This window comes from Chiroxiphia lanceolata, chromosome 2 (genome assembly GCF_009829145.1).
Source record: "Chiroxiphia lanceolata isolate bChiLan1 chromosome 2, bChiLan1.pri, whole genome shotgun sequence".
NCBI lineage: Eukaryota > Metazoa > Chordata > Aves > Passeriformes > Pipridae > Chiroxiphia > Chiroxiphia lanceolata.
The window spans coordinates 104955233-104979010 of NC_045638.1; the positions used below are offsets into that span (position 1 = coordinate 104955233).

Below are 23778 nucleotides of genomic sequence, written 5' to 3' on the forward strand. Positions count from 1 at the left end.
CAAAGTTTACAGATCAACATGAATCTTTCTGATTTAAACACCACTAAAAGCATAAAATGAACCATTTCATAGAGCTCCGCTTAGTCCGACTATTAAGTTTTCATAATTTTTTTTTTAATCAAAGCACCACTTCGAGATTTACAATGAAGATGTTAAAGAAAGCTGCTTAAGAAAGAAAGGACACCAAGTTCCAGTTTAAAAGTAGAAACACACAGCCAAGTATTGAGTCAAAGAACATGTACCTTCAGAATATAAAGTGAGTGCCTGCTTCCTGTTCTGAGCTTCTGACCTCAAGAGAAAAGATAAAAAATGGTAGGGGAGCTGCTTGCACCTGAATGACATTACAAATGGCTTTCTGAAAAATTAAGAAGTCAACAGGCATTAGCTGTATAACATTTTTATTTTACTATATTGACATTTTATGCACAAATATTTTATCAGAGTAAAAATAGAAAATAATTGTTTCATGTAAAATTACCAAAAAAAATGCAAAACACAAAAGAAATACGTAATTATTAGCAGAGTATAAGTGTCTTTATTTAAAGAGTAAAAAGTATGCAAAAAACGTTCTGTTTTACAAAAATTGGGAATATTCTTTCTGTGTTTTCCTTCTGGCAGCAACAGAACAACCTTTGACAATATATTCTACATCTTTTGTTTCATTGAAGACATCAAGTTAGTCACAGACTTCTCCCTCAACTACAGAGAATGTGATGATGATTTTATACCATTTGAAAGATTCTTTCTTTACTAATTAGAACTTGGTGGAAAAGCAGATGGAGGCACAACAAAGAACCCAAAGGACCATCACACCTACTAAAAGCTGCAAAACAATAATGGGATGTATTTACAGACAAAGGGTGGGAGCAGGAGTTTCCCCCACTGGACTCATCATGTAACAAGAACATGCAAGGGAATAAAGTTTTGATTAAATTTCAATTTTGCTGTTTATCCTCCCACAGCCCAGTCTGATATAGAAAGCTGGTATTTTAAGCTTCTCTTATTATACTGCATTTTAACTAAAAAGGCTTCTCAACAACTCTGCTAAACAGAACCAGTGACTTGTACTGGACTTATGTTTAGTAATTAGAGCTGCTGCCACCAAACTACCACCCTCACATCATTCTTGGTAAGCAAACCCTCATCTCTCTGCACAAGCCACCTTGAACACCTGCCAACTTGTGGCATCAGACTGCTCTAATACCAATAAATGGACTCATGTTGACCTCTCATGAACAGATGCACTTACATTTTTTGCTCAGGGTTTATGACTTTCTTTAAAAGCAAAGTGAAGCCAGCATGCTCAGCAGATGGAGTGCTTTGAGAGCTCAAGAGCGAAAACAATGGTGAGAGGTACCAAAAGAATCTGGCAAAAAAAATTTTAATTTTATATTCCTGGTGATGATGAAAAAAGTAAGCTGGAACTACATACAAGATTTCTAGTTAAGGAAAAACTATCTGGAGATGAGCATCCACCTACAAACAAAAAGCTTTGTCCTCAAACACATCTTTAAAATACACGAGTCTTGACGTTCTCTCCCTTCTGCCTCCAAGTGTGACCATTCCTGCTCTCCCTACTCAGCACAAACACACTTTATGTTCAGAACCTCAGTGTACAGGGACTTTGGGTTTAAGAGTAGCTGGATCCCTCAAAGAATTAAAGGTCTTCCCTTTTAATTGTTAAGTGTTACCAGAGGGACTTTCACTTACAAAAAGTTGGTAAATACCAATGGTGACATAATAATTATACTGTTTAGTAACAGGAAGGGGAAAAAGCAACCCCCAAATCGCACCATTTTCAGCCATCAAAAGCAGCACTCATAGGCACCAGTACAGAAGCTAAAAAGCTGCAGCCTGCTTTTTACTGCATGTGTAAGTTTGCATGAAGCATAGCTCACAATTCAGGACACGTTCCAACTATTTCTCATTATCATCCCCCCTTCAAATTGCACCCAGCTCTGGGTCATGCATTTGGCTTAAGAAGCTTTGAAAATACCACTTGAAGTTCAGAGAGAAATAAATTTTAAATAAAAAATGCCTCTTTGTATTTTAATATATACCAGACTGTACAATGATTGGGAAATCAAACTTCAGCTCTCTGTAAACTACTTTCAAATTGCTTTTTGTTCCTAACCAGGGACTGCTGACTGTGATTAACTTAAGTCTTAGCATGCTAAGGTTGACTACTGTGCTGGTTTCAGCACCATGCAGAACACAGTGTTAACCCCCTTCCCCCGCCCCCAAACAAACTGCTCTTTGGGTGAGGGCTGTTTTTTCAAGTTTTTGAATGACCTGATGGGGGGTGGTAGTGGAGGAAGAAGTTTATCTTTGCTTTTTGCTAAATGGTAAATGTCAAGGACATATTTCAAAACAGGTATTTGCCCTCATATATGCATATTATCTACATATTACAATGAAATACTCATAATTGGCTTTTCACCTAAGCCAGATCTAAACCTGGATCTCCTTCTTCAGCACTGATCTCCAGTTAAGCCTAGTCTTAGTTTCCTTTGCTACTCCAGAAGCTATTTTAAGAACCTGATGCTTTGTAACATTGAGTGTGTCTTTCGGCTCTGCTTGATTAACTGAGAATAATGAACATATTTTAACTTTGAAAGCATCAAATGCCATTTGGTAGTTCAGCAGAGAACAAAAGACCGGGAAGGGCTGTGTTCAGACAACTGGTCAGCCTTTTTGCTGTGAGGACTTATTTTTGTTAGAAGTGCTGCAGAAATGACTTTGCACAGCCATGGTCACAGAACCCGGAGCGGTTCCAGCTCTCACCAGCTGCACACCATGGAGGCCCTGACTCACAGCTGCAGAAGTTGAGGGGATCCCTTAACTTACATTGAAATATATGCTGTTAAAAGATCCAATTTTATGTGAGTCCCAGTTCTTTATAGAAAATCATGCCCTACATTGTACAGTCAAGAAACAAAGGAAGTTTCCAATTCTGATAAAGATGGGAGCAGCGACTGCTCTGGTTATAGAGGAAAGGCCTCAGGTTGCCACTTTCAGGTCCCAGTGCTTAGTTATCTTTCTCTGCTTGCAGGGATGCTGTAGCCAGTGCCACTGCTGTCACTGGCTGTGCAATGCCGTGGAGCTGCATCTTGGCCAGTTTCTTCTGCTCGCACTCCGTGACCAGCCGGTTCAGCTCTGCCGCGCTGTACCCGATCAGGGTCTTCAGGTCACACACAAACTTGTATACAAACCTCTTCCCCTGCACTTTGCAGATCATGTCTCCGTCATAGTAATACCTGCAAAAGGGAAATGAAACCATCAAGGCAAATTTTCAGCATCCGTGATTTCCATATACATCAGTTATTTATTTAAGGTCGCTCAGAGGTCAAAATTTTCTCATTGAGATTCTCATAATTTCATATACCGAGATAGTGTTTAGGCATTTTCTTACATGAGAAAAGGGAAGAGGGTTGAAAATTGTCCCTGCACCTTGATATGTTAAGGAGAAATAAAACATAGTAATTATTTTATAGGCAGTCAGAAGCACCAGTTCAGAAATAAAGGTCTTACAGCAGTTTAAAAACAGCTCGAGGGGGAAGAAGTTATATATATAGTTTATATGTCAAACTTAATAGCTTTGCCTTAGTAAGAAAACATTGTCTCCCCATTCATTATTGTCCTTTGCTTTACTCTTGTCTCTGCTTTTCTGAAGAAAAAAAAATCGTGTTGGAAACAGGTTGCAAATTAGCATTGTGGTTTTTACGATAGGAAAGCAGCCATTCTCCCCCTGCTGTTTTCAAAGGTGGTAAGAAAACTATAAAAGCATGGGTTGGATTTGGGGGGTTTTTGTGTTGTTGTTTTTGTTTCATTTGGGGTTTTTGTTCCTTTTTTTTTGTCTTGTAGTTTTTTGGGGTTTTTTTTGTTATAGTTCATATGCTGGCAAAGCTAGATCTTTGCCTTCATTTACAACTACAAGTGACTTCTCTAATTACAAATACTTTTTATATTGTGTGACAAAAGAATTACCAGACTGGGCAGAAATGCAATAAGATAAAGCCTACATGACCCACTGCACCCCAGAGATGTTATAAAACTTCAGGTTGCACTAATAAAACAGAAGTTAGAATTGTGCAGTTCTGTTGCTGTCCTTGTCTCACTGGAGGCATTAATAGAATGCCTGTCACATTTCTCATTAAGCAAACCTAAGTGGCTGGGATGTAACTTGGATTTGATAAATTTAAGAAGCTTGTGATAAATTTGGAAAAAAAAAAACAAACCAAAATCCAGCCCAATCAACCAACACAAATAGCACAATTTAACTGCCTCAAAACCATCCCCCAAACGTAGCACAAATGAACCCGGATTTCTTGGCTGTCTAAAACCCAATCCTCTGAGTGACATGTTTATAAAGGAAAGATGATCCTCATTCACTGGAAAAACTGAGTCAATCACAAGAGCAAGTTTGTAAAATGTGGCCACGGCATGTCAAGTGCCAGTGTTCAGAATTGTTTTGAGGTTAGCATTTACATTTACTGTACAATCCTGTACAATAATGCCTGTCTCAAAATAACGTAGAAAAATCCTTTACAGAGCTGAATATACTTCAAATTAATTAGTCTGCATTACTGATATTATCAGAAAGGAAAAGGACCCCAAGAAATCAGATAACATTTATGTGAAGGCCCAGAACCATGCAAGATTCTCACATCTCAGGCTAGAAACACTCAAGTTGAAATCAAGGCAATGTGGCAAGAGGATATTTTCAATACTATGTTGAAGGTGTTTCTGATTACAGCATTTGCTTATTCAAAAATATAAAGAGCTAAAAATAAATACCCATGCAAGTTTACAAAGCCTTAGTTACTGGAACGTTCCAAGACACATGAAAACTTTGTTTCAGAAGAATACAGAGGATGAATTACTTTCCTTGAGTCTCACTTCCCTACTGGATAACTAAACAGATGCTGATTTTTAGAAAATTTACAAAGGTACGTGTAACAAAAAAAGCTGCTCTTCTCCTTTCCCCCCTGCCCTAATTTCTGTATTGGCTGCTTTCCCTACAGCTGGGCAGAAGAGACAGCGTGTTTCTCAATAATAGCAACATTTTCTGTATTAACCAACAACTGACACAGTGATTTCACTACATTAGCAAACAAAACACATCACTGCTTAATACAACATTAGCTTGGCAACAATGTTTATCATGGGAGTAGCAAGAGCCATTAAATATCCTTTCAGACATTTAGGTGTTAGAAAACACGTCAATATTGATGCAGCTGCCAAAATGGCAACACTTTGAGGAATGTGATTTCTGTAATTTTGTGACTAAAATATAAACCCAAAACTTCTCTAATAGTGATCTATGCAAATGATTGTGCAGACATCCCTTTAATATTCCAGGGATAAGAACATTATTCTGAAGTTCTTCAGCTGCCTTCGAGATCTTCCGCAGAGTTTGCTGACAAAACCCAAAAAACATCAGCACAGTTTAAATGATTTTTATGTTCCAGAATGTTTTCATATATGCCTTCAGTACACAAACTCATAGATACACTAAACCAGGTTGGAAACACGGGAATGGTATTGCAACAATACAGGCTGGGCAGCAGCTGTACTGGGAAGGTTCTGCTTTGGGCAGGAGGTTGGACCAGGCACCTCCTGAGGCCCTTCCAACTCAAGGGATTCTTGAAAAAATTAACATTCTAATTTAATATACAAATAATGCAAGAACAGCCACACAGGGCCAGACTGAAGATCCATCTAGAACAGGAATAGACTCCAAACAGACCAAAACATGACACCTAAGGAAAACCAAGACAGTAAATATACATCAGTGTTCTTCCTTGCTTTCAATGAGCTGAGGCTCAGGAACTCTTAGAAGTTCCATCTTTCCACACCTAACATCCTTCAAAATATTTCCTTTTCATTAATTTTTCCCCTTGCCTCTCAAACACATAAAATAATTCTGGCATCCACAATATCGTGCCCAAGGAAATTCCAAGACAAATGAAAGGGTATAGTTAAGCTGTGTATCTGGTGCCTGCCAGAAGTTTATTAAATCCTCCCTACAAGACTAAGAAAGCCAGAATATGGTAACTTTACCATCATTTCTTACAGAGCTATTTTTAAAGCAGAAATTGATTTTTTTTAAAACAATGCTAGAGGCACTTACTTAAAAAACCCCCTCAAAACCCAAAAAACCAACGACAAAAAGTAGTCAAAAGTGAAAATGCTGAAGAGCAAATCACAGATCTCAGACTTCAGTCAATATGCAACTTCACTCATATAAAAAGAATTCCTAGAACTGCTTAAATAATTTGCAGGATTAGGCAATAAACACCTTTCTTGAAAACAAATCAGGAGAAATATATTTAACCATATCACAACAAGAAATCAGAAGTTCACTCTTAATGATTTCAGGGAATTTGGATGAAGTTTCAAATGCTTCCAGAGACCAAAATAATCAGGGACAAGAAGTCTAAAATTCAGGTACTTGCACTATTCCCCCTCCTGGAGTACATCCCCTACAGTGATTCAGTAATACAGGTCCCTTTTACCAATGTCAAACTACAAAATCACTCTGGAATGAAGACACTGAAACCTTTCCATTTCTTCATATGAGGAACGTTCACTGTGATGTTGAATTGCAGCTGTTGAAACTTACCTGTCACCTGCACTTTTCAATTTAACACCCTCACAAATAAGAACAATGAAAGGGATTAATGAATATGTGAAGTTAGAAAAGGCTGTTACGTACTAACAGTTACATAATTACAGGAAAGTATCTGCTTTATTCCGTAACAAGAGCAAGAGGAACAAGAACAGTAAAACATAAAAAATAATAATTCACACATTTCTGTTTCTTTCACCAATAATCAATATTGTTTGGCACGCTACTAGGAGCATAAATGCTGAAGACAGAGGAAAAAAAAACATATTTCTGAAAGTGAGCTACCCAAATTAACAATCTTGAAGTAAGTCTATTTTCTTCTAATCTGATGGGAAGAACTAGCTTCAGAAGATTTATTTGTTCCTTTATTAAAAAAGCTGCAAGTCTTGCACTATGGCAGTTAAAGATGAAGTAGCCAAATGAAAGCAAATCATATCTGAGTCCCTGAAAAGTTTCTTACCTCAAGGCCCGACTAAGCTTCTCGTAGTTCATCGTGGGCTTGTTTTTGCGCTGTCCCCACTTTTGTGCAACCAGTTCAGGTTGATTCAATTTAAACTCTCCTTCGTCCCCAACCCAAGAGATACAGTCCCGAGCGTCTTTGTCAGTGAGAAGTTCTAACAAAAACTGCCACAGCTGGATCTGCCCATTGTTCCCTGTTGAAATAGGAGCAACAGGATCCATTTCAACTTGTCTTTTTTTTTTTATGTTACCCTCACAGACAAAAATTTTCAACCAACATATTTAAGCAGAACAACATAGAATATAGGATGGAAGGAAAATCTGCACTTAATTAATCTCTTCTAATGATTCTTTTGCAAACATTTTCCTGGAAAGTCACCAGTATACATCTATTAAAAAAACTGATAAATTCAGGAAAAAGGTAGTCGAGATTTCTCATAAATCTGTCCCTAGAATTTAAAAGAAAACCCCCAAAAAACCTCTACTGAACAAAATCACACAACAAAAACCTCCACAAAACAAAATTTAGACAAATATTTATTTCTAAAATAGAACAGATTTAGCAAGAGCTGCTTATTCTTCTTCACACATTCCTCTTCTATAATAGAAGCTGTTTTTTTTAAAAGTAATTTGGTCTCCAATTTTCAACATGAAATATTAAAAATACAAAAGAAACTCCCAAACTTCAGCTTCCATCAACATCTTTCATGTCCAATCATTAAGATTTCTTTCTAACTCAAGGACCTGTAGTAAAATTCCTAAATTCTCAATGAGATAAGGAGAGCAGACCTGATGACTAAGGAGAGAAATACAAAGTATTCCCTGCTAATGTCAGCCAATAAAATCTTGGCCTAAGAATTTTGAATGACATAATTAGAGACTTTTATGGAAAATCTGAAACAAACAAAAACTAAAGAAGAGGAAAAGATTTAACAGAAAAATTCACAACAGTGGAGAGAACCAAAACAAAAATGACAGCAAGAAAAAATAAGGTAAAGAAATTAAGATGTATTAGTAATAATGAAAGATTATGGAACAAGTAATTCCAAAAACAAACTGCAGATTTAGTGTGCAGTTTTCCAGATGTGCATTCTTTTAACTAAACAAGAAATATGAAACTTGCTAAATTTTGAAGTCACCAAACTGGGGGGGAACAGAGGAGAAGGGGAACAAGTAGAGCAAGTACCAGTCAGGCCGGGTTTCTACAACATACAGTTTATTTTGTCCCCTTTCTGCAAATGGAAAAAAGTTAAAAGCTTGAAGAAAAGCTAAGCAGCGGTTTCAGAGGACAGACTGTTAAAGGATGGGGAAAAGAAACCATTTTATGCATTTTATTTACCGCAGGACTGAAAAACTGCAGCACCACATTAACATGGTGCTTGTGTGAGCTGACCAACCTGCCAGGGCTGCATGTGCTTACCACAGATTTTGTTCCTTTCCTACCACACGGACTCCTACAAACCTCACATTTGGTGCAACAAAGATGTGTTCCACCAAACTGTAACTCAAATTAATGAGATAGTGTTCACTGCGTTTCCATGTAAAAATAATGGAGACGGTACCTGTTCTGTTCCCAGGGGAACTCCTGTCTTCCCCAGAGATCCTTGGAGCTCTCTGCACTTTGGCTGCCTTTGCACTGCTGTTTATCACTTTAATGGTGGTCGGGGTAGCAGGTTGTACAGACGCTGGAATAATCTGCACAGCTGTGGAGCAGAGAACGTTGCAGAACATCAATTATAAATCGCACAGAAGCACATATATTTTATTTATTACCTGTATTATCAAAACATCTAGAAGCTTGGGGTTTTTTTTCCTTTGCTAAAAAGGCACAGCGCATAAGTCACAATGCTAAGCATAATTTAAAGAACTTTTATCTCTTACAGTGAAAACTGTAGTTTTAGATTCGTTGTAGAAGTGTCACATTACAGATAAAACATCAGTTTTATTTTACTATCATGTGCATTACATGTTTCCATTAGAAAACCTCAAACTCCCTCACGCCTTTGTTTTCACCTTTATGCTGTTCCCACATGATCTGCCCTAATGTCCTTTTCTCTACAGTCACTGTACCACCCTCCAAACCTGGTATTCAAACAGTAAACACCCTTCTATTGCCATGGAAGAGGATCCAAATGCCCTACTTGAGCTGGCTTCAACCAGACATGACCCCAGCATGTAACACACAGTCTGTCTATTTAATTTAAGCTGCTTACAAGTCTTTTGAAAATTAATTCATTTTAATAATTGATGGCACTTTTTCAGCTGAAAGAATGAGCTTCAAATAACAAATAACTTCAAATACATTAAAGTTTCTTTAATGTATTACTTCTAGTATTGGTTTATAAGTAAGTTTTCCCTTCCACACGCCCCTTCAGTTTTTGGAAATCCCTTTTTTTTTTTTTAAATTAATACTTTGATATATCTGTTCATTAATGCAATATATAACCTAAAATCCCAGAATAACTAAAAACCTCAAATACGTATCCCAGACAGCTTATTTCAAGTGGATGGAAAATCTGCCATCCAAAATGAAAGTTATAATCTTCCACAGTTCAGGTTATACACCACCTTTCAGTCACTAACAGAACGTAGAGAAACTCAACATTATGTTTGGAAGTTTAAAATATGTCCTTCTCCCCTTGGAAAACTACTCTCTTAAGTGATTATCTAAATGCTGTACTATCACAGAGCTGAACCAAAGTACAGTGCTAAACCTGCAGTGAGAATTAACGCTGATAGAAGCACTTACGCTGATCAATAGTAACAGTTGCTATTTCTCCAGTGTGTTCTTGACTAGCCAACACATCTGCAAGTCAGAAACAAAACCAGTACATTTTTATTTAACCTACAAATTTCAAGTCACTGAACATCAAAAGCTTTCATCTTTCAGAGAGGAAAAAAAGCCAAAATTTGGTATCCATCTACATGGATAGCTCATGGTCCTATGAGTAGAGGCATTTAACATCTGTCACTCAATTTTTAGAAATAAGGGTGTACACGGCAAATTTCAAGGTATCTCATGCATTCTCCATCCCTTAAAACCTTCAGCTATATCATGTAAATGAAGATGGAAGTAGCTTTTAGTCTGCCAAATTACATCCAAGCATGGTAAATCTGAAATGCACATATACATTAATGTATTATGCACATACAATGCATCACTCATCAGTTGTGTTGTGTACCATCCAAGGGTCTCACTGCCTCTGCTTAATAATCTTTACTTCTATATGACACAGAAATGTACACTAAATAACTCATAATCGGTATTTAATTACAGATCAAATTCAGCAGATGCACAAACTACAAATCTCTATTAAAAACAAAGGAGGAATCATCAGTCACTACCTTCTACTAATGATGAAGTTTGATAAAAGACAGGCAGTGTTTAATATGCAGACATCTTCCATGGCAGTAAACATTCTCTCTAATACCTCCTGTTACCTCATTTTTACTCGTGATATTAAATAAAGGAAAAATAACTGCTCACAATTGGTTTGATCTTTAAAGAAAGAAAGGGAAACAGAGAAGTGGGGAGGGGGAATAAGCAAAACCAGTTACAGAAAATTCGGCCGTACACTTTCGGAGAAGCTCCAGGTGGCTCCAGAGGATTTCTCCCCGCGGGACGCGGTGGAAGAAGTCTTCCTGGCTGAGGCTGCAGAGCTCCCTCCCAGGAATGCTGAGCGTGCAGAGGTCGATGTCGGTCATGCTGAACTCCTTCATCACCCACACCACCCAGTGCAGCACATGGTCTGTCGACCACTGCACTGGGTCTGCAGAAAGAGGGATGAAACTGCAAATCACCTCATTATGTACTGCAAGGTCCCTCCTCAATTATATAACTTCCATAAAAGTAAATGTGTAACATTAAGAAGTAGAGTTGCCATCAAGAAGCAGGGTTACTGTGACCAAATCTGACTGGAAATTTGACAGCTCTTAAAATGCAGAGGGAGTGGTGTGGGGTGGTGGAGAGATGGAAAGGGCAAAACGGGGATATTCCTTAATAAACATTTTTACATCTGAACAGAGCCTCACGTATCTCAAACACAGAAAATAATTCTTTTTCTTTTTCCATGCATCTTTAGTCTCAAGAAAAGAGTAGCCTCTCTCACGCAAGGATACTCTCCTCAAACATGTTGATCAGTATGCAATTCTGACAAAATACTACATTTGAAATTCGTTCACATTAATCCAGTTTCTACAATAACAAGTCACCGCTGCCTGGGATGGATTAATTTTCTCCTCATCATGCTGTGTTTTAGGCTGGTGACCAAACCAGTGTGTCATAGGTTTACCTGTTCTAAAAACCAAGCAGGGAATTTTTCTTTCCCCTGCCTCACTGTAAAAGAAAGATGTTGAATGGGGGAGGGTGGTTTGCTTTGGGTGATTGATTCGCACGAAAGAACTAAGTGGCAGGCCTGAATTCCAAGCTGAGGGGCTCTCCTATTGACTGTGGGGAGGGGTGATGAGTTTTTTTTGTTTACTTCTCTCCTGGGAAACGGGGGCACTTCACTTTTGCCTTAACTCGGGCAAGGTGTGTGTTGGGGGGAATCTGAGATCGTTTTGTTCTCGGCCTGGTCACCCGGCTGTTTTCTGACCCTGGTTTGTCTGCGCCCTGCTCTGCCCCCAGCCCGGATCTGCTCGGATTTCATCGGGAAGGCTTGACCTATCTTCAGGGGAATTTTCTGGGGAGGAGGTTGCCCTTTTCCCTAATCCGCTCCCGCGTTTGGTAGCGCTTTGTGCCCACCGACGAAAAGGGGGAAATCCCGGCCGCAGCCAGCTGCAGGCAGCGTTTGAGTATTTGTGGGGAAAACCCAGCCTTCTTTCCCCTTTTCCCCTTCCCCTTCCCGGTGGGGGGGCGGGATCTCCATTTTCGGCTTCTCCCTCGAACCTGAGCCTCATGTGGGCACCGCCAGAGCCCAACAGCGCCCCCTGCCGGCCAACACCGGGCACTGCGGGCTCTGCTCCCCCAGGGATCCAACAGCGCCCCCTGCCGGCCGCGATTGGAATTGCGCCAAAGGACGGGAAGGATCGAACTGTTTCCTTTCTGAAGGGGATTTCTGGGTACAGGATTATTGTTTAGCTGCTTTTGTTGTTCTGCCAACACACATATTTCCTTTAGTAAAGTGTTATTTTTCCTTTCTCCACACTTCCTCAATTGGAGCCTCTTAATTTCGGATTTACAATTGCTTGAAGTTTGGTCTTCCTCATAACTCATCCTCCTTAGCAAAACACTTCTATCTCATTAAACTGAGACAGAGGATCTTCTCTAGTAAACGTTTTTACATCAGAACAGAGCCTCACATATCTCAAACACAGAAAATAATTATTTTTCTTTTTCCATGCGTCTTTAGTTTCAAGAAAAGAGTAGTCCCTCTCACGCAAGGATACTCTCCTCAAACATGTTGATCAGTATGCAATTCTGACAAAATACTACATTTTAAACTCGTTCACATTAATCCAGTTTCTACAATAACAAGTCACCACTGCACTGTGTTTGGTTGGGATGGATTCATTTTCTCCTCACCATGCTGTGTTTTAGGCTGGTGATCAAATCACTGTTACTAAAACACTGAGATGTTCTGGCTACTGCTTAATAAAGGGCAGTTACACGGCATCATTTTTCACTGATGTAAAACCATGTAATGTAATCTTTTGGCAAAAGACACACCACAAAGGGTTTGGTCTTCAAAACATTATCAGCAGTGAATTTTTGCTAATTTGTTCTCATTAACAGAATACAATCTGCAAGGAAACATAAATCATTACTTTTCCCTAACCACTTCTGTGGTTTCCAAGCTTCTGTTGCTCCCTTTTCTGGCTTTATTTCTCTTAACAATTAATACTTTCCTTCTTCCTAGGGACCTTTGCAATGGCACCAAATATTTGGATTCTAATGGCAGAAATTCTTTTAACAGATAAAAAATTGTAATCTCTAATAAACCCCACCAAAACATGACACAAAGAGAAAACCACATTTTAAAGACCTGCTATAAGCTCATTCTCCATCTGCAGCAAAGCTGAGAAGCCTGTAAGGATGAAAACACTGAACTACCTTTCCAGATGATTACTTACTGACTGGACTCGACTTTTAATATCAACACCCTGTACTCTCAAAAGATTCAAGAAATAGTTTCAGATTATACTGTAGAACCTAGGGGTACCTGATTTCAGCCCAAGTCCCTGCAATATCTACTCAGAAAACATTTTAAATGTTACTCTTTCTAGGAAGGCAGTTTAACATATTTTTCAGATGTCAAGGGAACACAATTATTCATAACAGAGAGACCTCTGTCATAATGACCTAGCATGATTTTCCTGAAAAATCTGCACTCCTATGACCCAAAATACATTAAACTTTTAAAGCCACAGCTGTGGGTTATAGGGTTTTCTTAAAGCATCAACATTATGAAAGTTTATTAAAAACATTTTTCAACATAACATCAGTTTAAGTAACTTTCTTCTGATATTAATGTGAGAGCATGCTGAAAAGTATTAGTCTGCTCCTGATAATCCCTCACTTTTTTTTCCAACATTTTGCGTCAAATCCCCGATTATCAACAGACACAATATGATGAAAACTATTTTTGAAGTGCTTGCCAATAAGAACAACAAAAAGCCATGAAGAAGCCATTCCTTTAGTTATCAAAAATACATTCAAAATATTGGCAAACTACAAGTCCTGCAAAGACCTGTGACTTGACTGGAATCCTTAAACACTTCCAAATAAACCACTTGCCAAATACATTCCAGTTTTACGGGTCTGCTCAGGTACTACAGCTTCCCGTGCTGAATATGCCTTGACAGTACATTTCTGACAGCCACAAGAAGCAACTGAGCTAAATAATCTCCTGAACATGATACAGGTCTAAACCCCACAGTTTCTGCTCAATTTTAAGCAGGCATTCAGAGATGTTTGTTTCTAAGCTACCATTAAGAGGAGCCTGCTAAGTAACACCATTAATTCAAAGGAGAGGATCATCTACCAGAATATGTACTGTCAGTTCTGAATCATCTTCCTCCAGTATGCTGAAGTCCAGTATGGCTTTCCATGCAAAATCTGATTTAACACCAGATTCAGCATCCTCCTGTCCATGAACAATTTGTTTTGCTATTTTAAGAGCAACCCCCACCAAGTACTTAGTCCAGTTCAATTTCACACACACGTTAAGAGCTTTATCATTAACATACACCTTTTTAAGGAGGGCAGGAAAAAGAAAAGGGCTTTCTAAAAACTGCACTGACAAAAAGGTTATGGAGCAAAAAATTCTGATTTAATAAAACTCTTACAAGCATTCACTGTACTCCTCTTTAGTCTTCAGATTAGGTATTGGGAAAAAATTATTTCCTGTGAGGGTGGTGAGGCCTTGAACACGTTGCCCAGAGAAGCTGCGGCTGCCCTATCCCTGGAAATGTTCAAGGACAGGTTGGATGGGGCTTGGAGCAACTCGGTCTAGTGGGAGGTGTCCCTGCTCATGGCAGGGGGGTTGGAACAAGATGATCTTTAAGGTCCCTTCCAACCCAAACCATTCCATGATTCTACAATTCTCTCATGCAGATACTTGCACTGTACTTACCCACACCCTAAGCTGCCTTCTCTGAGGGCCTGAGCACCAATCCCTCAAACACAAGAACTCAGACCCTGCCCAAAACACACACCATGCTGCGTGTTATTACCGTAAGGAATTCCAAGGCGCTCCTGCTCCTTCCGGTAGCCTTCCAGAGCTGCAGCCCATCGTGTCACTTGCTCAGAGGTTTCATCTGAAATTGTTGCAATATGTTTTGTTCCATCCAAGGTTATCACTTGAGCTTCCTCAACAAGGTGAGCTTCAGCCTCTCCAGCATGAGCATCTGGATCAATCACCACCTCCACTGTCTCCACAGGCTTTACAATTTCAAGGATGTTCAACTTGGGCTCTATCCCTAGTTATGGGAAGAACAAACAAACACAAAACAAAGCTAGTAATGCCAATATCACAAAAACATTGTTTTAAAGCTTTCTGATTAGTAGGGTTAGCATACTCAGGGAAGAAGCAGGACACAAAAACAGCATTAAATTTCTGTGAGAGTCCTAAATTAGAATGACACACATCTTATTATACAGCATATACTTCAGCAAGGTGAATACAAAGCTGTCCCTCTTTCCTCCCCCGGTATTACAGCTTCCTTTTCTATTTACGTGATCCATTTCACAGATCTTGAACAGAATGTTCAGCATATGGGCATAAAGTATAAGTATTTTGGGCTATAAGAAATATACCAAATAATAAAAAAACCCCCACACCAAAACCAGCAACCCCCAAGAAGACCCAGAACAAGCATCCAGCCCTTTCCTCCAACCATGAGGCATTATTTTCAGCCTTCACAATACTCTCCTGGTATCTCTGGGGTCTACACACAGCAGACAACAATTTTTTTCAGTACTCTGTGGCAGGAAGTATGTTTAACAGCAAGTTAAAAGAAAACTAAAAAATTCTTTATATTTCAAGCTTCATCAGCTATTCACGTTTTGGTTTTATGTCTGTCATTTCAGATATTAGATCATGGAGCTGGAAGATATGTCTGTAATTATTCTGCAGCAATAAAGAACACATTCACTAACGCTTTGTATCACCACCTTCTCTGCTGTCTTCTGAGAAGGCATTTCGTCCAACTGGTGCCTTCACCAAATTTCTGACATTGTATTGAAGATTTTTCAAAATAATTTCAATTTTTGTGACATAATTTCTATTACAATGGGATTCATACTTCCATTGTAATGACAGCTAACTTCTTTAAAGATATTCTTATCAAACATATTTGTGCAGAAAAAAAAAAACCCTTTAAAATTCCATCTTATTATCACTTGTAAAACCTTGACTAGGTTAGGCAGATGAAAGTAGGATTCACAGAACATCATATGGCCAGGATAACTTCAGTATCTTGAGCCATAAAGTCTTACTTTTTGTCCCTCCTGTCTAATCTGCATTAAAGCTCGATGTGAGATGGTAAGTTCTGCAGGTAACAGCCTTAACAGCTGAAGCTGCAATCCAGTCATAGCTTAGAAGGGAAAATAAATGGGAGTACATACCAGTACTACAAGTAAGAACAAACCAAGTCTTTTTCAGACAAGCATTCCTCTAGATTTTAAAAGGAATTCAGCTTGAGAAAAACACGAGAAAGGGAACATGACAAACACCCTAAGTACAAGATGCAGCGATGTAAAATCAAGGAAGTGAAAATAGATGCAGACAACCAATAAATGGTTCATTAGATGAAGAAGCAAAAATGAAGGAAAAGCAAACAAGTACCTTACTTAGGAGAGTATTTTATCTAGGACATCTAAAATTAACATGCAGAGCACAGGCTTCTTTCAAAATCAGATAAAAACGGGTAAGGGAAAATACTAAGGGTTAAGATTCTATTTTTGATCTTCAAAAAAGAAAGCAAAGAGAAAGTTTTCTAGAGAGGAACAGTTCACCATTGCTCAACAAAATAATTCACTGTCTGTCAAATAATTACATGTCAGAAGAACTTTGTGCTTTATCCACAATACAAACATGGAGATCACAGCGATGAGTCTCTGTAGAGTAATCAGCTTACAAGTAAAAATGTTGTGAATTAAGTCTGATACCTGACTGTAACACTAGAGCAACATTAATTCCCTGGGTTTGTCAGCATCTCTCCTCACACCTCTTCTCCCTCCACCTACTGCATACGAGAATGGATGTCCAGTATCCCTCGGACACACCTAAGCTGTGGAACAAAATGACACACACCCCAGAAGCATAAACTGGTACAAGGAGTACAAAGCTTCAAGGACATGAGCTACCAAGACATGTGCAGATGTTGCCAGAATGTGTCCCTTCACTGCCAATTGTCTGAAGGTAGAAAACATACTCAGGTGAAGACTGACCTACAAGGCAGGCTGTTTTTTTTCCACCCTGAAATGTCTAGTATTAACCACAGCCAGACACAGGACATCAGTCAAACTGCACTGTTAATCTAGATCAGAAATCCTCATACTGTAACTGTCACTACTGGACTCAGATTTATTTGGGGTTTGGGTTTATATCTGGGTTTTTTACTTACAAAAGGATATGAAGTTCCTACAAAAAAACCACTTCAAATAGCATTAGTCCATGACATTTATTTTAATTTTACTACTTATAATCACAGTACAAAATGAAAGAGATTCTGAAGCTCCATGAGCATTCAGTGATTTTCTCAGTTTTACAGCTAGGAATAGGAGGAGATTAGGTTTGCTCACAAGTATTCCTACAGTATTAGTTTGTCTGTACAACACACAAACATAACTGCTTACCTTGCCTAGATATCACTTGCACACTGAGTTGCACTGTTCCATCTGTTTTCACTCCTTGATCAAAAAGGCTTCGATTTGGGTCCAGCTTGATAAAAGCATTAAAAAAAATAAAAAAATATGTATTAGCCTCGCAGTTACAAGAAACTTATTCTCCTTCAAACTTTTGAAACGCTTGGTGCCTGCAGCAAATCTGAAGTGTGCAAACATTTTTAGTGCTATGTAGACATAGTACATGACAAAAGGAATTTGATCTGCATTTGAAACTTGCTGCTCTATTCTGTTTAAGGCAGTTTCACGTAGAGGGACATTTTTTCACCTAAAAGAAGCAAAGCAATACTGGGCGTACCTTCACTACCTGAAAACTATCTACAGTTCCTTTTCTGAGTTTTAAACACCTTCATAAAAATTCTTGTCTTTACAACAGTATTCTCCTGCTGTTTCTGGAAAAGCCACAGATGTCTGATTATAACAACAAATAAAACATGCAGCTATACAGAATGCAAAACAGTTATACGTGGTGGGAGGGATTTCTTGAGTAATGCTTTGCTATCTCTACACCTGAGGAATATAAAAACCTTCTCACTTCACTCAGATTTAAGACAAGATTAAACTCACAGAAGTTCAGGCAGCAATGAATGATGTGGGCTGCCTCAAGGCAAAGAAGTATTGTTGCCCTCATTCTTCATTCACTGGCAAGGTGCTTTCTTACCCTCACACCAGGAACAAAATAAAAATATTTTTATTTTATTCACACTGAACTTGTGTGTATATATTAAATGGTCTAATGATAATGAACCTGGTGTAAAGTTAAACTCTTACTTGTAATTAGTATTCCACATGAAGCATGAATTCCACAGAAGGGAAGAAAGGGACAAAGTATTTAAAACGCTTCTCCATTAAGAGGTTAAATCTTTCTTAGCCTTTCAATTTACCTGGATATCTTGCAGACAAATTTCATGTGCATCCAAGGAACACTGCAGTCTGGGTTCCAGCAACTTCTTAAGATTCCCAATGGGTTCATTGATGTCAATAGCCTGACTCACAAATTCAGCTGTGGTGTAGGTTTGCTCGACGATGCTTAAATACCAATTTAACAAAAGAAATCATTACCTGCATGTTACTGAAGCAGGTATAGGAAAGTTTGATAAAAGTTAGAAGTAAACTAGATAAAAGTTAATACTGACTCTGAAATCTTAATACCATGCAAATAAACTCTTAGCTTGGGTAGAGAGTGAATTACTAAATTTGGTCTCATTGATTTTACAGTTGTGTAACTCTTCTTTCACCCTGTCACAGCTGAAAACCTGGGTTAAATACCAAGATTCTGACCACCTTTTTCAAGGGACTGAGTCATGATTAACATGTTGTAGCATTTTAACCTGTATCTAGAGTAAACTAATTCTGCTTGTCTTGTCTGGACTGTATTTAAAAGATATTCAAGTTAAAAGCAAACACAGAAACTTAACAGACAGGGAAAAAAGGAAGGAAAAAAAATACTCATTGTCATACAGAGTAACTGTCCATGTCTCTTCACCAGTCAGCACAAGGATAAGCTTAACACATACAAGAGACAACCAGAATGAAACTACAGCAACATGGAGGCTTGAAGGAACCAACAGCCATGTGCCATGGTTGTCCTGCACTACAGCAATGACAGTATTACCACAGGCATTCAGAAATATCAATATTATGGGACTACTGTCATAGCAATGACTTCAGACAGTTGGGCTCTCTTCATTTACAAAGAAGGAAATCAGAAAGTGTACAGTCATAGTTTGAAAGCACTAAAAATACAAAAGGAGCTCAGAATAAGAAGAAACTAGTAAGTGTTTTTAAATCAGTTCTCTAAAACAGGTTCCTAAAGAGCAGCTTACCTAACCAGCCTCAGCTATTTGTATCCAATGCATTAACTGAGCTCTGGGCTTTCAAACACAGTTATAAAAATCAGGAGGGAAGCATTAGGAACTAAAAAAAAAAAGATTGAGGTAATAAACTCAGAGGATATCAGAGTTCAGCACCTATGGTTTCAACGGCCCTAACAACAATTATAGTCGATACAGAACATCATTTCTGCTCTGTTAGAAACAAATGACCCTGTAGAAATCCAGTATAACAGTAAAGCAATGGACTGCAGATACTGGAAGGTTCATCTCAGTTACAGAAGAACACACTGAAGATGAAAGGTCTGTAGCACATAAACACAGACTTGCTCCTACAGATATGACGGTAGGAAAAGAAGTACCAATAATGTAGCAAGAAATAACAGTCTGGATTTTAAATAATTAAGATTGAGGGACATGACAGCACTATACTGATTTCCTATAGTGGCTGCATTTCAACTTTTAAGAAAAACACAACTGAATTAGATAACAAACAGAAAAATAAACTAATTATTTAATTAAGTGCTGATTAAGGATTCCAAAAAGCAGTACATACCTTTCTTCAGTGCATTCCTGTTTCTCAGTTCCATCAATTTCTATTTCTATCAGCTCCTCTGCCTCTCTCTTAGTCATGGCTGAAATGCCTTAAGAACAGAGCTAGGAACAGAAAAGAAATTTTTTTGTAAGTCACATACCAACAAGACTAGATAATGTTTTTTGTCCTATTTTTAACCCAAATACCAGAATACCCTTTTAAAGCCAAGAATTCATCTAAAAAATAAATCCAAGCTTACACAGATTTCACAAAACAGATGACAATACCTGTTCTTCAAACTAACGTTCTAGGGACAAACCCAGGACTATAAATGGACATAAGCATGGAGCCCAAAGCCTGATTCTCTTGGAGATACCCAAATTTATTGACTTTTGTTTTGTGTTGTTACGGGCCACCTACAGCAAAGAACATCTGAAAATTCATCCTACGTTCATAGCAAGGCTGAAAGTTGCTGCTTATAAATTTAAGCAGCATTTTACATGAAAAGCCGCAGCAGGAAGTCAGAGAGAAGATCCATGATTTCTTCATAGATAAATGAACTGAACAACACAGTGTTTGTTGACTGTCCTATCTTTCCACCCATCCCTCCCATGGGCGATGGGTTGACAACGTGCACAACGAATGCATCTTGTTAAGTCCCAAACTAATGCAGGACAGTAGCAATGAAAGGGAAAGCTACTCTGTGATATTATCACTGACACTGCAGATTTTCATGCCTTGTAGAACACTGGAGTCTGTTGGGAGCATAAGAGGGAAAGAAAGAATTACTTTGCGTTTGGTGTGTAAAGACATAGCTTGCCTGGTATTACTGTGTTTCACTAACCAGCCCATACATCATAACTATGAAATACAAATGACAGAGAACCAGGCCAAATTATATTAACAGTTTACAATAAATAACACCTTCAACTCAAAACAAAAGGAGCAGGAAATAAGAGCACAGAAGAAGAAAAATCACAGCAGAAAAAGCAAAACATGCTACTATTTAAACATCCGCAATAGAAGAGATTATCAAGGTTTCCATCCTGGAATCATTCTTTCCCAGAGACTACTCTATCCCAAACCTGACTGTTAGCATAAGAATCTTGCTAAACAAGTTAATAACAGAACTTATTAAACTTTAAAACTTCTCTATAAAGGAATTAATAGCCAACGATATTCAACAGCTGCTACATAAACTGTTTAAAGAAATTTGAACTACTCATCATCTCCTTCAAAACCTATTTTGGAAGATCAGTTGCAAAGAAATCATAGGCTGCATGTGGTGCCATTCTGTAAGAAGCTGCCAAAACCAGACAAGAAGTAAAAATTCACCTTATCAGTATCTCACAAGAAGGAAACCCAGAACCTGTTCTGTTCACAGATCTGGCACTGTGAAAATCTCCAAAGTGCCAGGTAGTGCTCATTGAACAAGGCCCTGGGAGTCCAATTCCTATATCCCTTAATCTTGTGTATCATCTTCATGATAAGACTTCCAAAAATGCAGACAGGCTTAAATATCTAAAAATAAAGACACTCACATGGTTGCAGGTGACCTGTCTGACTGTTAAAAAATATTTCAAAACCAAGGTTTGAGCAATGTCCCTTACTGAAAACTCCCAAAAAAGCAAAGTGGTATGATTAAAAAAGAATGAATGTCTTTTCTGCATTAGCAATCAGATTCAAAACCCAAAACAAGAGTAAATTATCTTTTTTTTTTTTTTTTGTGATGAAGAGAGTTTCCCAGTAAGGTCACAAAAGGGGTTAGGCTGAGATTTCTGTTCCTTGACGTATTCATAAGTTATTTATTGAGAAAACTGTGCAGACTTGCAGAAGGAACTCACCACCTTGAATGATTTCTGGCAGAAAATATTCAATATTGCTAAAGAGAGAGCAAATATTACTGCACATAGTAACTGTTCAGGATTAGGCAAGGCATTTTGAAGCCCCCATGGATTGGATGCCAAAAGGGCAGCTGGACTAGTAACTGTTCACTCACTCTTCAAAGGCAGTTTGTGTTTGCATCTCTCCAGCTCTGGTGTATTTTTGGATCCCTAGGGAGGTGGGAGAGGGGAGCACAGGCACAGAGAGTAGGTACACAAGGAGGAAGAAAGATGCTTCCACAGACATGAGGAAAATGATGGGTGGAAAGAAGAACAACATGATGGAAAGATGTAAAGTCATTAAATTTCAGAGAAGCCTAAGGGGAAAATTATTCAGCCTTTCCTATGGTAGAATAAAGAGACTTCTAATGATATAAACATTTCACATGAAGTCTAGCAAAGTTTGCTGCTACAGGATGATGCAGAGTTTGGAAGTGAACACAAGTTCACACAGAATTGAGCTGCCTGAGCCTTTCCTGAAGGTTCCTGAGAGACAAGAAGATTTAAAGAGCCTGGCTTGCCTGGAGGGTCACGTGGTAGGAACACCGCAACAGCAGCATTTGTTTGGAGGAACATATAAAACCGTGCTGGATTTGTGGAAGAGATATGGGCACAAACTCTGCTAGTAGAATTAATGTTTGCTATTGCACCAGGTTATTGTGAAGTGGGGATCAGTCCTGGACTCAGATGCACTATCAGCTGATACTGAAGTCAGGCACTGGAGTTATCTGTGCTCCCGAGAAGCTCCAGTGTGTGCAGCGCATATGCACCATATGCTCCTATCCATCCCTATTATTATCATCCAAACTTTAATACCAACACAAAGTAGGTAACAAAGCAGACAGCCTGTCCTTTAGAGGTCAGCTTTTACAACTCGGCCAGTTCAGATTTACAACAAAGATAGCGGACCAGTGAACAGGGTGGGGGGAAGTCACACCAGATTTCATGTGTTTACCTTCCTTATCCACAGCCCGAGGTGAGAAAATAGACGGGAACTGGGAGCTGTGGCCGTGCAGAACATACCTGGCAGAGCACCAGAAAGCAAACTATGCGAGATCACAGAATCAATTAGGCTGGAAAAGACCTCTGAGATCATGCAGTCCAACTTATGCCCAAACACCACCTTGTCAATGAAACATGAGCAATGAGTGCCATATCCAGTCGTTTTCTGAACACCTCCAGGGATGGTGACTCCATCACCTCTCTGGGCAGCCCATTCCAATATCTAATCCTCCTTTCTGTGAAGAAATTCTTCCTGATATCCAGTGTAAGCCTACCCTGGCATAGCTGGAGCCTAATGTCCTCCTGTCCTGTCGCTGGTTGTCTGGGAGAAGAGACCGACCCCCACCTGGCTACACCCTCCTTTCAGGTAGTTGTAGAGAGTGATAAGGTCCCCCCCAGCCTCCTCTGCTCCAGGCTGAGCTCCCCCAGCTCCCTCAGCCGCTCCTCACAGGACTTGTGCTCCAGACCCTTCTCTGGACACGCTCCAGCCTCTCAGTGCCCTTCCTGCAGTGAGGGGCCCAGAACTGGACACCACACTGGAGGTGCCTCCCCAGCGCCGAGTACCGGGGGAGAAGCACCAGACGCCACATGCCCGTAGATTTCCATCCAGCACAGGGCTTTACACGCGGGATAAGCTGTCCCTCCCCGGGGAGGCCTCGCGGAGCTCGGTCCGCGCTGCCCGAGTCCCGCGCCGGGAGCTCCCGCTCCTTCATCCCGGGGGCCCTTCCCCGCGCCCGCCCAGGCTCCATGTCCCCGCAGGCCCCGCTTCCCGCGGCGCCTCCGTGTCGTTGTTTGAACCCGAAACGGAAATGGGATCGCGGAGCCGCCGGGGGAGAAACGGAAACAAAACACGGGCCGGGCCGCGCTCACCCGCCGCCGCCACCGTCCGTCCGCCCGCCCGCCGCGCCGACGCGTCCCGCCAGACGTCCGCGTCCGGCAGCTCCCGCAGCTCCGGCTCTGCCTGCGGTGCGGCTCCGGGAGCGGGTCCGGGAGCGGGTCCCGCCGGGATCGGGGCGGCGCGCGGGCCCAGCGCGGGGAAGGCGCGCGACTCCGCCGCGCCCCCGCGGGAACTACAGCTCCCGGCAGCC

General features: G+C 39.8%; 1 protein-coding gene across 4 annotated transcripts; it reads right to left on the reverse strand.

Annotated features, from left to right (window-relative positions):
* Positions 1-509: 509 nt before the first annotated feature.
* Positions 510-23611, reverse strand: GABPA (GA binding protein transcription factor subunit alpha). Of its 4 annotated transcripts, none has more exons than XM_032679955.1 (10): positions 23561-23611; positions 19827-19927; positions 18323-18467; positions 17391-17475; positions 14765-15010; positions 10666-10860; positions 9840-9896; positions 8653-8793; positions 7092-7284; positions 510-3257 (listed from the first exon to the last, which is right to left on the reverse strand). In XM_032679955.1, the coding sequence occupies exons 2-10, from the start codon at positions 19901-19903 to the stop codon at positions 3029-3031; spliced, it is 1368 nt and encodes a 455-aa protein (XP_032535846.1). In that variant the 5' UTR covers positions 19904-19927; positions 23561-23611; the 3' UTR covers positions 510-3028. The 4 variants fall into 4 exon arrangements, with proteins under 4 accessions (XP_032535846.1, XP_032535847.1, XP_032535848.1 ...); XM_032679956.1 differs by lacking the exon at positions 23561-23611 and adding an exon at positions 23255-23388; XM_032679957.1 differs by lacking the exon at positions 23561-23611 and adding an exon at positions 22644-23063.
* Between the last annotated feature and the right edge of the window lie 167 nt (positions 23612-23778).

Bases quoted from the DNA above. Each gene is read 5' to 3' on its own strand.
- GABPA (XM_032679955.1), bottom strand. From the start codon at position 19,903: ATGACTAAGAGAGAGGCAGAGGAGCTGATAGAAATAGAAATTGATGGA. The intron at 18,468-19,826 runs GTATGTACTGCT...TTGGTATTTAAG, and splicing joins CAGGAATGCACTGAAGAAAG to CATCGTCGAGCAAACCTACA. The intron at 3,258-7,091 runs GTAAGAAACTTT...TCCCTTTTGCAG, and splicing joins AAGCTTAGTCGGGCCTTGAG to GTATTACTATGACGGAGACA.